General features: G+C 39.7%; 1 protein-coding gene across 3 annotated transcripts in view; it reads right to left on the bottom strand.

The window, feature by feature from the left end:
- Nucleotides 1-3,419: 3,419 nt before the first annotated feature.
- The window catches only part of LOC127415770 (centrosomal protein of 170 kDa protein B-like), a 47,907-nt gene continuing 36,226 nt past the window's right edge, over nt 3,420-15,100 (bottom strand). For 2 of the 3 annotated variants that reach the window (XM_051654665.1, XM_051654667.1), the window contains 11 exons: nt 14,733-14,909; nt 14,479-14,605; nt 12,666-14,360; nt 12,301-12,538; nt 12,039-12,198; nt 11,704-11,742; nt 11,123-11,254; nt 10,872-10,960; nt 10,544-10,637; nt 10,394-10,445; nt 3,420-5,812 (listed from right to left, as the gene is read on the bottom strand). In XM_051654665.1, coding sequence (XP_051510625.1) covers nt 5,643-5,812; nt 10,394-10,445; nt 10,544-10,637; nt 10,872-10,960; nt 11,123-11,254; nt 11,704-11,742; nt 12,039-12,198; nt 12,301-12,538; nt 12,666-14,360; nt 14,479-14,605; nt 14,733-14,909 — 2,973 coding nt within the window. In that variant the 3' untranslated portion in view covers nt 3,420-5,642. The remainder of the gene's footprint in view (nt 5,813-10,393; nt 10,446-10,543; nt 10,638-10,871; nt 10,961-11,122; nt 11,255-11,703; nt 11,743-12,038; nt 12,199-12,300; nt 12,539-12,665; nt 14,361-14,478; nt 14,606-14,732; nt 14,910-15,100) is intronic. The other variant, XM_051654666.1, reaches the window with a different exon arrangement.

The raw sequence follows: 15,100 nt of genomic DNA, 5'->3' as shown, positions 1-15,100 counted from the left end.
GAAGCTGAAAACTTGTAGCCACAACAAATGACATTGACCATGGATCATTCAAAAAGGCTACCCTCTGGGGAATCACCCGTTTTCAAAATAAAGAAACCTCGAACCGAGAAGAGTCTGCAAGCAAAAAGGGGAAGCGACAGAGCCTGTAATAATAAAACACGAAACGACATCGGCTTGGCTTTTCAGAGGTGGTGACAACTCCGATGCTTATGTCCAGAGTTGTTCTGTCTTCTGAACCGCCCCTGTGTCTCGTTTCACATTCCTGCCGTTTTTTTCTCTTGTTTTTCTACTGATTAACAGTAGCTTAAATTCAAAACATAACCATGTCAACTTCTACGTTATGTATCATTACCTAGGCTACTGTAAACATCTTTGACAGCAAAAATACTGTTGCGTGGCCCATATGGTTAATCTGGCCTTGTGTACGAGCTATGTTTGCCAAATCGGAAGCCACTGACGTTATAAGATGCCCTAACCTCCCAGGCGCAGTGACCTTGAAACCCTACCGTTACAGTAATTTAATTGGCTGGTGACGCTTGGTGCTCTGCCTATGCTGACATCATCGTGGGCATATAAGTCAGAACCCAGCATCGCACAGTCAGAATTTCACAGTCAGGTCTTTCAGAGCAGCGTAGACATCTCTCGTGCTCTGGAACCCTAATCTACAAACCCACCGCTTTTAGGTGATCTGCACCTTGTCAGCGACAACAAGTTAATTCTTCCTCCTGTGGTGCTTGAGCAAAAAGATGCACCACTTCAGAAGCACTTCCGTGTTTGCAGTTTGCACTGTACTCATTAAAGAGCAAATTGAAGAAAACTAAAAGAGTCACTTGATAGAAAACGTCTTTTTAATGACGGACAATGTTTCACAGGTGTTTTCCACCTTGTGAGCGATAAATCTGTGCAAGATGGGCACGAGCGTTGGCTTTTATGCTTGGACCGAGCTCATGCTGAATCATCAGACATGGGTTCTGATTGTGTTCATTGCAAATGCATGAAGCTCAGGATGCTGCGCTTGCAGATCACTTTCATTGAGAAAGTGGAAGCCAATCCCTCTTCCTCCCACTTCGCTACTTCTGTGTCTCCAGATGGACCACATGAAGGATGGGATATAGTGTATGGAGACTTTGAAGAGGATTTGTCACCAGCACAAGCCTTGCACACCTTCGCTCCTCCATATAGAGCATCTTTTCCTGTGCGGTTCGCCCGTGATGACCTGCGCCCTAAGATTGATGCACATGGTTCAATCGCGTTTGGTGGCAAGAACGAAGAGGGTGATCCGATATCACTGAAGGCATCTGATGCTTAAACCTGGTCACACTCAGTTGATGAGCAGAGTGTTTGTATTTCCCCTGGAGTGGTGGAAAAGAGAGTTATATCTTATTCCGAGACTAAGATGATCGAAGTTCTTGGTCAGGCAGTCGAGAGACAGATTGAGTGGCCCATACCAGATGTGACAGAGCGCTCTCGACTGGATGAACATATTTTACTGAGCCAGCGTAATCAGGTGTTGCACTTTCCGGGACCTTTCTTTCCTGAGTTGCACGACCAGCTGGTAAAGACATGGTACTCGCCATACTCGGTGAGAACTTATGCTTCAGGTGCAGCTGCCTTCAAATCTTTGGACCGTGCTCAGCTTAGAGCATATAAACAGACTCCCCCAGTCAAAGAGGCAGTAGCGGCCCATTTATGTATGCCCCTGCTCTTCCACACTGGTGTGGAAATTTAAGCTGGTGCATTCATACAAGCCATGTAGTCTCGCATCCACACTGTTGGGTAAGGCCTACACTTTAGCGGGTCAGGCTGGTGTGGCTCTGCAAACAATGGTGGTGTTATAGGCCTACTAGGCGGCTTTGCTGAAGGACTTGGATGAGAATGGTCCAGACCCTGAGTCCTTCAAGAGCTGTGTCGCATGACAGTTCTGGTGCCTGGGCTACCAAGATCACTGCCCAGGTCATCGTCAGATCAATGAGTAGCCTGGTGTCCGCTGAGTGACACATCTTGTCAGATTTAAGCGATAGGAAAAAAGCCGCTTTAACCAACCTGGATTTACTGAGCGACCACCCCCTGAGGGTAGGTGGTACTGAAACCTCAGTGGACATAGTTCAACTGCTGTGTCCCCTGACCCGCTACATGGACGCATGTTGGGGTTTTCCAGGGATTTCCACCTGGGAACTGAACACGATCCACACAGGATATGTGCTTTAGTTCAAAAAGAGAGCACCACACTTTAACGGCATTCGTTCCTTCAGCATGCCTGTGTGAGATGCCCCACTTCTATGCTTGGAGGTACAGATTCTCTTCGCCAAAGATGCAATAGAGAGCATACAGACAGGGTGAAGAGCAGAAAGACTTTTAAATCCGTTATTATCACCAGAAGGCGCATTGGATTACAGCCCATACTGGACATGAGACCCTTAGAAACAGGGGTTCAGTGTCAATAAAATGCTTTTAATGAAAGACATTCAATGTCCCATGGGCGTAAATGTGCATTCTATTAAGAGTATGGCCTCCTCCTGGGCATAGGCAAAGGGCGTGTCACTAGAAGACATATATTTGGCTGCATGTTGGGCTTCCCCTAACACCTTTATCAGGTTTTGTAACCTGCATGTATCTCACCCTTTCTTTCCAGATCTTTACAGAGGAAGAGGGTTGATCACTAATCAGTTGGTTAATATTGGTGTTAGATCAAAGATTGTGGTCTTTTCATTCCCACTGGTGTGAATGAGAGCATTTATGCAATGTCTCACAACCTTGTTGGCTAGTGTCACTGTACCAAAGGCCCTTCACCAGAGGACCGCTCTGCTCTCCTCTTTCCCACTAACCGGTATGGTGTGTCAAGACATTGGACCACTACCCAGGATGGCTAGTGTCTTTGTCTTGGCATTGATTCATTGGTTTATTGTTCCCCACTTTCCTTCCTATTTTTCTACATGAACGGGTGGTTACAGCAATGCCTTTTTACTGGTCTGTTGGCTAGAGGGCATTGCCCTATCATTACTAAGGTGTTACGGTGTGTGGCTACCATAGTGTCAGCTACACTACAGTGTCGAAGTTACCTTCTTGAAAGGGAATGTCTTGGTTACTCTTGTAACCTTGGTTCCCTGAAAGATGCTTCGTAGGTTTGCCACAGCTACTGATTTTTCACTGTTAAGGGACGAGTGATACGCTCTCCTTCAATCGAAAAATCCTGACAGTGTTATGCTGGGCCCAGGCTTATACGCCCATATTGATGTCAGCATAAAGCCTCATTAGACAATCAAATTGGCAGGATGGTATAGTGTTTCAAGATCACTCCCATAGCATCAGCTACTGACAGAGCATCTTGTTTTCTCCTTTCAGGGAACTAAGGTTACGAGAGTAACAGAGACGTTTTGTAGTTAAGTAGTTTGTGTTTCCAGTAAGAGTAAAAAAAGCAGTTAATGGTTTAAATCAATTTATTACAAATGTGATGAAAAAACATATACACTTTCGATGATGCATAAGATGATATCAGTGACATTCTTTGAAATGTAGTAACAAAATTAACTTACACTACTCATTGCTTATAATAAAAGAAAAAAGTAGAGAATACAAATTTAAATTATAGTGTTTAGCAAAAACAGTTGAAGTTGGATTTTCAACTGTACGCAGGATATTTACGTATGTTTTTAACAGTGTAGGTACATGTGTCCTGTAATGCAGGTAAATGAAATATACTGTAGATGTGAAAGTGACTTTCCTGTCTCAGTAATTCAGGGCTTATGAAGATTACAGATTGGATCTCATGGGATGAGATACATGTAATTAGGAAAATGTCTTGGCATAAAGGGCAAAGCCAGTGAGATAAATGCAAATATAGATGATTCAGACTAGAATTTGTTTTCAGCTTCACTTCCGAGAACATCTAAATACAGCTGACAAGTTCAAAGCTGGCAATGAACTTGAAGGCCTGATATTGAGGGTGACTCAAAGACAACTGTACAATAAATGCAGGAATACATACAGACAGCTTAGCGCTCCAGCACAAAACATACAATTGCATCTTGAGTCACCATATTTGTGGCTATCTTTACTAGGCGTTATAAATGTAAATGTTCACCAACTGCTGCAGTTCTGTTCTTCATATGGACAAACACACAGCTGGTAAACAATTCCTAGCTTTGGCCCACTTACAGTACGTATGGTACGCATGCAATATTTATAAAATAATTCTTTCATTTGTATTTTTATTTTCATACATCGAACCATTCGTAACACCCAGCCAAAACGAAAGCAAACTGATGATAAGCTGCTAAACCATAAAGTACAGATATACAATCATTTCTTAGTGCAGAAGTTGTGATGGTACTGCAGGAAAATACAATAATAACATGGTGTAATTTCCCCACATAATTCAGTGTAGATGGGCAGATGCTGTATGTAATTTAAGCACATTTTATACATTGCATTAGTTTCAATGTAACTTACCCTGTATTTTTCACTACGATTGTTCTGTTGGTCTGATTTGTGCCATTAGTTAACTGCACATTCACACAACTTGCCAGCCTGAAACTAAAATCTAAGATTTAAACAACAGAAGAGTTGCTGATTTATATAACTCCCTAAATTACAGTTTTGAGATACATTACTGTTTTTGATCCAATGAGCCGATTACAAAAAGTTTTTAAACTTCCCTCTAATAATTTTATAACATTCACACAAATACATAGAGTTACTAACACCTATATGGCTAAAATACATACAAGAGTGGGCTAACTTGTAACATCCAGTTGTTGTTTTTTATGTTTCTTCAAGTGAACCAGAGCAACAATCAGACTCAAAAATAGATCACTTTGTTGCATACAATCATAAAATATATCTGGCAGAGTGAGGGTAACCTGTTTTTCTTTTTCACCTCTAACACACAGCAACAACTCTCCACAGCATCACACATGATACTATTATGTTCTAGCACTAAGCACCCGCTCACACACATCGACTCAACACCCCATACCTATGTAACGTAGTTGCAAAAAAATACAATTATTTGCTCAATCGATTCTGATCACAATTTTCTTAGTTCACTTAGCCTACCTTAACAATCAATGCCACTTTTTAACAGAATTTTAACCTATTTTACGATCTGTGTGGGAATTCATCAGTAGCCATATTCTCAGAAGCACCAATATTAGATTCTAATCTTTCAAAACATTCATCATTTAAAACAATCATTAAAGAACTCACTTTTGGCGAAGCAGGCGACCTAAAGGCTATGCACTTGTTGACTAATTCAGTATCATTTTACAGGCTAAAGTGACGTGTGTCCACACTTTTTTCTTGCTGTAAATTAGTAGCGGCCAAATGCACAAAATGATTGACACTGAACTTTGAGTGAAAGCTACAAAGGCTTTCAAACAATTAAAACGTAAAAGACATGGTACAAGAATACTGCCACAACACAACATTCACTCATTCACTCAGCCATGAAGGACCACATCATTCAAGCAAGCCACGAGTTACAACTGTTGTAAATACAGTGTTGACTATTTTAGCCTGTGCAGAGTGTCAGCAGTCTTACAGAAAGCATATGATGTATATTTGCAACACAAATAGTCTCAGAATACTTTTACCAATATGCCATGATGGCAGTCTCCAAAGAAAAGTGCGGTTGTTGATGATGCTTATACTACATATCGCCCCCCTTCAGGCCCACGTGGACCTCGCTTTGCACTTGTGTTGACATTAGTGGAACTGGGGCTGGTAAACTCCTTGGAAGCAGCTTTGGTCTTTCCCCTGGGAGACGTTGCAATAGAGGGCATCTTTCCTCCAGGTTCAACGATAGTGTTGATCACTAAGGTATGGCAAAGACAAAAACACACACACACACACACACACACAAAAAATGGATACAGGGAAAGAATGTCAAAAGCACACTTTTTTTTGGTTAGGGTAGTAGACCCAGGTTTGTAACAAACCCTGATGTGTAGGGCTGTCAATCAATTAAAATCATCTTTATTAAAGCTGCACTATGTAATTTTGTGCTCTCTAGTGACATCTGTGGTTGAAATTTAAAATTGCAAGTAATCTGTTGAAGAACACTTTACATCCGTCGTGTTTCGACATTGCTGCTCTGGCAGATGAATCTCATGATTTGAGGTTACCTGGACATCGCCTGTTTGTGATCATGACTGGAAGATTTCCAGAGCCGGAGTTATAACGTGCTATTTTCATGTTGATATAATTATGTTATATGATTAAACATTTAAAAATGAAATGCTACTTAATTTGATGAAGAACACGTATATTTTGATATGATTATTCAAGTGTTTTATCGACTATTAATGTTTGTATTGTATTATACTTATCAATTTAAGAGGTGAAACTCGTGATACTGCTGATTCGAGTTCAATGTAAAACTTCATCATTTTTACATTATTAATCTTGTCAACAAAATCAATGATGAAAACGTTCGTTGACGAAATGTTTTTTTGATTTTGTCAACGATAACGAAAACGAGATGAAAAAGGTGCATCATAAAGATTACTAAATGATTTTAAGCATACTGTTGATGAAAATATGATGATAAAATTGATACTGCAAGATATAAACAGAAGAAGAAACTTCTTGAGAATCTGTAAATAGGCTAGAAGATATTAGATATGGATTAATCTAATCCATGAATCCAGTAGGCTATGTTAGGTATTTCTCCGCTAAAATTTTATGTCATTTTTGTAGTATATAGCATGACGAAATATTGACTAATATCATGCGTTAATTTTGTGCAATTAATTATATGAAAAAACAAAACACGTACAAAATTATTCATGTAAATTCTGTAATAAGGCATGTTCCTACCATCGGAGCAATTCAAGCTTGGTGTATCCTCAAAGCTGAGTACAGTAGAATGCGGGGTTCTCGAGATGCGTTTTTCAAACTAAATTTAACTTGACACATCGTTCAATAAACAGCACTTATGACTAGCGACACAACCAAAGTAACACACTCCAAAAGCATCCGTCTGATTACCAACAAATATAAATAGCACAGACGGAAGTAGTCCAACAATAGGGTTACTGTATGTTCAATGAAATGGAAATAATCAATATTTAGACTTTTAAAGCCACTTTTTGTATTTTTAAATGCTTTACTTGTCTGCTGCCACAATATGATAATGTATTTGAATTATCTGAATTATAATATTATAATTATATTAATATTATAATAATGTTTATACGTAATTAGCCCTGTTGTGATTAATAAATAATCATCTGATCGCAGTTATTTGATCTAACCGATCATTGTATACTTCAAATTCCTATCACATTTTACTGTCCAAATAAGGGTAGTTTAAGCTAATATATAAATGCCATGAACTGTGCATTTATGTGTTTCATTCACTTGTACTTGACCGTCTCACTGACTCGCACGCAGACAGCACCCAGACCAGCTCCTGCAGAGCCCTGAAAATTAACCACTTCAGAAGCGTCTGATGCATGCGCCGTCTTCGGAGGTTCACGCCAAATTTAGTGATCATGTAATGGCAAACGTTCTTGGTTGTTGCTGGTTCATACACACAGTGTTAATGACACGAAGTAACACAAAGGACACACCTGCTTACTCTATTTCTCTGGAGATGATAAAATAAACAAACATACTGAATCTCAATGGTCTTCCTTCATGAGAAATGGGGGGTTTAAACAGAGAGTCTTAAAATAACATGTGAAAGTGAAGAATTTAGGACAGGAATTTTTTTTACGGAGTGTCTATTTGCACCCCGGTGTAAATAGCATCTGCCACACAGTGTAGCTATTTGCACCCCAATAGTCTGGTGAAACCACAGAAATATATGACAAACTAGTCAACAGATGTCGCTGCAGTGGCGTGGGGTGTAAAGACGGTGTGTGATTGTGTACTGTTGTCCTAGCGACCGCGGTTTGAATCCGCGTTTCGTCCCACTCTCCTGTTTCCACTCTTATAAAAATGAATATAAATGTTGATTTCATCGCAGTAGTCACAGTGAATGTTGGGAAGTGCAGAGAAGGGTTTGATCTGGAGGCGGGGTCTGCGGATCGCACTCGTTCCCGCGGCTCGCCATCGCTTGTGTGTACATTGCATCACTGTATTACTAATATTGTAGTAACCATGTTTTTTGGCAGAAACCACAGTTTTAATGCAATTAACAATAGTGTTAGTACAGTAATATGGTGGTAATATAGTAACCATGGTTAATTTTGTGGTTACTGTAAATTTACAAAAAATATCATGGTGAAACCATGGTTACTGTAGTAAAACCAATGTTATTTTTTCTAAGGTGATGTTAGGGTTAGGTTTAGGGGTAGGGGTTAATGTAGTGTGTCTGTGGGATTTTAAATAAACACAATAAACACACTGCAGTGATGCCCATACTGTATGTTAATACAGTTGTGCTCAAAAGTTTGCATACCCTGGCAGAAATTTTGAAATTTTGGCATTGATTTTGAAAATAGGGCTGATCATGCAAAAAAACTGCCTTTTATTTAAGGATAGTGATCATATGAAGCCATTTATTGTCACATAGTTGTTTGGCTCCTTTTTAAATCATAATGATAACAGAAATCCCCCAAATGACCCTGATCAAAAGTTTACATACCCTTGAATGTTTGGCCTTGTTACAGACACACAAAGTGACACACACAGGTTTAAATGGCAATTAAAGGTTAATTTCCCACACCTGTGGCTTTTTAAATTGCAATTAGTGTCTGTGTATAAATAGTCAATGAGTTTACTAGTTTTTGCATGATCAGTCATATTTTCAAAATCAATGCCAAAATTTCACAATTTCTGCCAGGGTATGCAAACTTTTGAGCACAACTGTATTTAAATATGGTTACGAATAAGGTTTGGGGTGAAAATAATATCTGCCAGTATTTGCACTGGGGTGTAAATAGCATCTGCCAATATTTTACTATTGCAATATAATATAATATAATATAATATAATATAATATAATATAATATAATATAATATAAAATAATAGCTATTCAGGTTGGCTGGGTTCAAAAAACAACAGTATACATTTAAAGTGGGCCAAGAAGTGACAAAAAGGTGAGACATACTCTATTTTTAAGTATTTGGAAATATTTTGATATTTAAATATTACAGTATTTTTCATGTTGTTCATAAGTTTTTAAAGCCTTAAATGAAATCTCATAACCCTATTTTATTTTATGATTCCAAGTTAAATATGAATAAATGACTTCTTAAGGTGCATGAAGCAAAAATAAACCTTGAGAATCATGAAAATTTGCATGACAATTCATCATCATAACCGTGAAAGCCCTAAAACAGACAATTAATCATCATAATCGCAATTATATGTTGGACAATTAATCGTCGGCCAAATTTCATAATAGTGACAGCCCTACTTTTAATATTATACTATGTATTATATTTATAACTATCTTTAATGATCACTAATATAATATATTAATATACAAGTAATAATTATATAGTAATATACAGCACTACGGTATATAATTATTATATACAATTATACCTTTCTCAGTTAATTTTGATGTATGCAGTTAATTTGATTAATTAATCTGCACATCATGTAATGAATGTGATTACATTTTTTTTATTGATTGACAGCCCTAATAATTAGGTTTGCTTATTTGTGTGATTGACGCTAATAATAGATTTATGCAACAACGCTCTTGATCATTTCACTTCCACATTTTTGTTTTCTAAAACTTCATCAAAACACAAAGGAGATGGAAACACAGAGCTAGAGAGAGACTTGCACTACAGCTGCTCTGTTGCCTATAATCAGTGTTTTAGAAACAAAATCAAACAGTTACTGTATAATGTCAAATTTAATGTATGCGTTTAAGTTAAATGCGTTTAAAAAAAAGTTAATCATATTATTTGCATGCTTTAACGCATTAAAGGGGTCACGGCGTGTTTTTTTTTTATCATTATAATGTGTTCCTTGAGGTTCACTTATAACATTAGTACATTTTTTGCATAATGATTATTTTCCAACCTCATTCTCTGTCAGGAACACTCGGTTTTGGTGCTGCTTCTCCTTTAAGATTTTACAGTAAACCCCTACTGTTTTGATTGGCTCTCTGCTCTTGACTGACCTGCTTTCTCCTTGTCATCTCACTGCTCACTTCTTCTGGGCAGGGCTACAGAAGTGATAAGGTAAAGCAGGCATTGATGTGTTGTAGTGAAGACAATCAGATGCAAATGTCTACCACAGTGTGACATCACAGTGTGGAGGAAGTATAGAACGCGTCATTTTGGAAGCTTGGTTTCAACAAATGCTCATTTTGATTTGAATATATTTGATTATTCATGTCATGACCCCTTTAAGTTTGACAGCTCAAGTGATGTGTGTACGTTTTAAGGAATTACGCAGGATTTACAATCTTAATGCTATTACACTTACCCTCAAGTTGTCTCTGGACTCTTCTCAGTTCCAGGAGAATTGATGAGATTTCCTGCATGCAAGATAATGACAATAGATTACAAAATCAAGGTGCATATCTGGAATAAAAGTTTGGTCACTGAAATAGTCTGTAATCAGGATGGCATGTACCTTGTTGGATGTCTTAAGAATGGGAACATCATTTTCAGCATTGATTTTTGCCTCTATTTCCTCCCAGACCTCCGTCTTGTTATGAAACATAACTCTAAAAAAAGACATAATATTGTAAAACTATGTATACAAAACATTTGGACAGTAATGACAGTTCTTTGTCTTTTCTAAAATTAAATGTAGAAAGAAAAAGAAAACGAAAAACTGCTTGTTTGATAAATAGTTGTTTGATACACACCAATATACAGTATGGAGCAATGACACATGTGTTGCTTGTTACAGGTTAGGATACAGAGTTTAAATGACAGATTTAATCAAATGCGCCTACTTCATTTTCTCTGCTAGTTGCTCAGTGTTCTCTCTGATAGCCTGGGAGAGTTGGGACACCGGGTTCAACATTAGATTGTCAAGAATGACCTGTGATTAAAGAGTCATGGGTTAAAATTAGAAATGATAGTATTGCAGTTTATCTATACAGTATCTGAGAGGCCATTGGCTGTGTATGCTATGACACCCTGAGTAAATGGCTAATGGATCAGTTTATTAGTGTAATGAGGAAAGGATTTGACTAAATTTGACCTCTTCACGGTTCCAGGGACGCCGTCTGGAACTGTCATTGTCGTTCATATTTGAGTCCTGGTCTACTGGACTAGTTGAGCCTGGAGGAACCTTTTGATAGTTCAGACTCGCCTCAGGTATATGCTGTACCAGCTGTAGATTAATCAGGGATGGGAAAGCACTAGTAAGAACATGTGCACATGACAATGGCAGGTTAAGACTATAGCTTAATGTAAAGACAAAAACCTCTAAGCTCACACATTACTGTGAAATTAGCTTCGGAGGGGAAAAACTCTGGGAAGATATCTATATGATCATGCTAATTCACTTGTGAATAGGAAAGGGCTCTATGTTCACATCATAGCAATTTTTGAAACTAATTCCTCCAAGATACACTTCGAAATGTGAACATACAGCCTAAGATGTGAGTTTGGAAGGGCTTTTCCATGCAATAGGGAATTCTCTCATGCAAAAAAATAAAACAGTGAGGTAGAAGTTTCAAGGTGGACATCTGACAGCTGTTAGTACATTGACACTGGCTCACAGAGCAAGTGTTTTAAGTTTGAACACCACATGGTGATAATGAGTGATGAACTCAGCACCTGAAGTGACAGGAACCTCTGTAATGATGCATATGGTCTCTGCACAAAAGAGATAAAATAAAACAAATGTATGCAATCTAAAAAAAAAAAAAAAACCTTTGTTTAATCTTAGTCCTGTTATTTGTTTTTGGGACACAATATAATTATCATGAGGTGTAACATGGTATCTCACCATGGCTCCAAACTACAAATCTTTTATCACCTCATTATATTATATATACTGCTTCATATTGAGAAGGTACTGGAATGGGTCAATGTGCAGTATATGGTGGGATGTCATTTGACCAAACAAACAAACAAACAAACAAACAAACAAACAAAAACCTAAGGCCCACCTCTTCTCTTGTTGAAATAGTGGATGCAGGGGTATTGGGCATGGAGCTAGGGGAAGTGATAGTTCCCATTCCTGAGGATGTCTGGGAGTCACCATCTCCGGCTACATCATGAATTTCACGTGCAAGAATGGCAAGATCTTTGGCCAGGTCTTGACTCAGCCTGAAGGAAACGAGCATGATATATAAATTAAAAAATATATATAATAAATATGCACCTAATTTATTAGCATATATCACCATGACAGCAATAAAAATAAGTAACCTGGCAATCTCTGCACTATGTGTAGACCAGTTCTGAAAGTGTTCATTCTGAGCCTCGTCCTCTTCCGTTTCCAAAGAGCTGCATTTTAGCCTCATTTGAATGGCCTTCTGTGGTGTCTGTGTCTGTGTCTGAGTTGAAGCCGAGGAGTGGAAGCGTTTGTGTTTAGAGTTGGTGTTGATCTCAAAGTCCTCCTCTGAGGTAGAGGAATAGTCTGAATCCTTTTGTTTACAGTAGGAACCTTAAGTCATTAAAAGCATGAAATGAAAATGCCAATTATATGGCACTCGATTAGCCAATCTTGTCAAGAGGAACTGCAAGTAGAGAGTATTATGAGATTTAGGAGAAATAATTTGACTGATACTCACCAGCTGTGCTACTGTGTTTAACCTGGTTAGAACGGTTACGAGTGGAGGAGTGCTTCCCTGTGGATGGAGTCCCTTTGCTTGAAGGGTGCCTCACCTCACCTGAAGCCCCTTTTCTCGCACCACTACTGGTGTCTGCAGGACGGTTTGAAATTCCATGCTTGCTTGAGGTGGACTCGTTGTCACTTGGAACGGTGAAGGACCTAGTGCGTTTCCGAGGCATGGCAAGAATCTCCAGCCTTGAGAGTTTCTTTCCTTCAGTAGGAGTCTTTGTGTGGTCGGAGCTCTGAGATCCACGGTCTGTCTCTGCACCTTCATTGTCAGAGGCCTCACCTAGCCGGGCTCGCCGGAGCATGGAGGCACGTGTTGGTCTTGGGGCTGAAACACTATTGGATCGGGTCAGCACCTGATGGCCTACTTTGGTAACCTTATTGGGGTCCTCCTTCTGCAGGGGTGCAGTGAGTTTCTTGCGGCCGTTTGGACGTGAACTTGACTCATGGTCAGAAGCAGCGGTTTCAGGCCAAACCTGTTCAGCATGCTGATTCTCTGAAAGATCTAAAGAACCACGGTTACCAGCACTGCGACGAAGTTGGAGGCGACGGGATACTTCAGCTTTACTGGTATTTTCTGCAGCGGCATGATTTCTGCGTTTTTCTGATAGTCGCTCACGGGCTGTAGGTTGTCGTCCTTTATCTTGTGCAGGTAAGCTGGAAGATGATTTCTCCTTACGTTGGTCACTTGCAGTAGTGCGCTTCTTAGGTGCACTGATAGGTGCATTTTTACTGCTGACCATGCTCACAGTACTGGCGGTGTCAACGTCAGATTCACCAGACAGAGAGTCCTCTTGTGCAGGAAAGCTCCCTTTTTTTGATCGTTGACTTGATCCAGGTAACTTGTCCTCTGGTGACACCAAAGATCTTTCTACTTCCTTAGGAAAGGGAGATGTATCTCGGACCCTTTCGCCTGCATCCAAGCTTCTCAAAGCGGGATGACTGGAGATATGTGGCAGCTTCTTGACTTGGATGTTATCACTTGGCCTATCTTTGGTAAAACTCTCTTGTCGAACAAATGAGGTGGATGTCTCTTTGGTGGGCACCACATCCCTGTCCTGGGTCTGAAGATTTGGGGCTGATGAATTGGGCTTCACTGTCCGCCTAGGCTCATGGCCACTCAAGTGTTGTATCAAGACAGTGGTTGGAGGAATCTTGGGAGAGTAGTCTCTCTCTGGCTGTGACAGAAGGGTGCTTTTGGATGTATGTGACTTGCATGAACCATACTCAGAGCCAATATAAAATGAGGTGGGTTTGGGAGTGGGTGCTGGCATCTCTCGGCCTCTGGAATGGTTTGAATTTTCAGATGGCGAGTGTGCTGTGGCTCCTCTCTTTCCTTGGCTCCTTCCACTTCTATCAAATACAGAGCTGTCATCTGAACGGCTGGTGTCACTCAGACTGTCTGGATCTAAGTCGTCTTGGACACGTAGCCTATGATTACAGTTTTCCTGCTGTGGTGCCCTGGAACCTTTCTCTGGTGGCTCATGATCCAAGCTTGTCTCATGCCGGATCAAGATACTGGGGGATGTGTTCTCCAGTTTTTCTCCAGGTGGGACCTGAGGAAGTAGTCGTCTGGTCCTGGTCCCTTGACTGCCCTCAGATTCTGAGATTTCCAAGCTTTGATTAACTATTAATGTCACTCGGCCATCTTTAAAATCAAAAGAGCGAAAAAAAAAATTATTTAGCCCATATCACAGTTTTCAGTGCAATGCTTCCATGCTCAAACACCACTACTGACATGCAATTTGTCACTAAATATACTGTACCTCTGTCTGTAAATCCCCCTTGGAGTGGAGTGCCAATGGATTCTTGCGTGGCTCCAGGGTCACTGTAAGTGTCCGCTAAGCTGGCCCAGCGGGAAACCCATTTAGGCTCTGCTATGTCATCATGTGCCTAAATCACAGGGCGTAAAAACAATGACCACAGTTCAATTGATTAGTTACATTCACTGACACAACTGGCCCAATTTTTCAGTAATGAAGGAGAGCATCTTTGTCTGGTCATAGTGTAATAGCTGTACCTGTACTGAGTTGACTTGGTCCCCACCATGGCCCTGTGCTGATGTCGATATTACATCAGTTGCCCCACCATGGCTATGACTAAAGAATACTTGCTCATTTTTGCCATCATCAATGACAGGTCTATAAACTTCAAGGGTCTGACCACTGTACTCTGGTGCATCTAACACACCAAACACCTGTGAACAGATATGATTTACCATAATAATTTAAAGGCTATAAACTCTGTGTTTTGGTCATACAGTAACTACACAACAGCTATTAATAACGGGACACAAATGCATGCAATGTTATGTAGATAAAGGCTACAATATGTTCATATATTTAAAGATGAAGTGTGCAGTTTCAGTGACCCTAGTGGCATTAAATT

Source organism: Myxocyprinus asiaticus, chromosome 25 (assembly GCF_019703515.2).
Source record: "Myxocyprinus asiaticus isolate MX2 ecotype Aquarium Trade chromosome 25, UBuf_Myxa_2, whole genome shotgun sequence".
Lineage (NCBI taxonomy): Eukaryota > Metazoa > Chordata > Actinopteri > Cypriniformes > Catostomidae > Myxocyprinus > Myxocyprinus asiaticus.
This window is presented reverse-complemented; position numbering and strand designations above follow the sequence as displayed.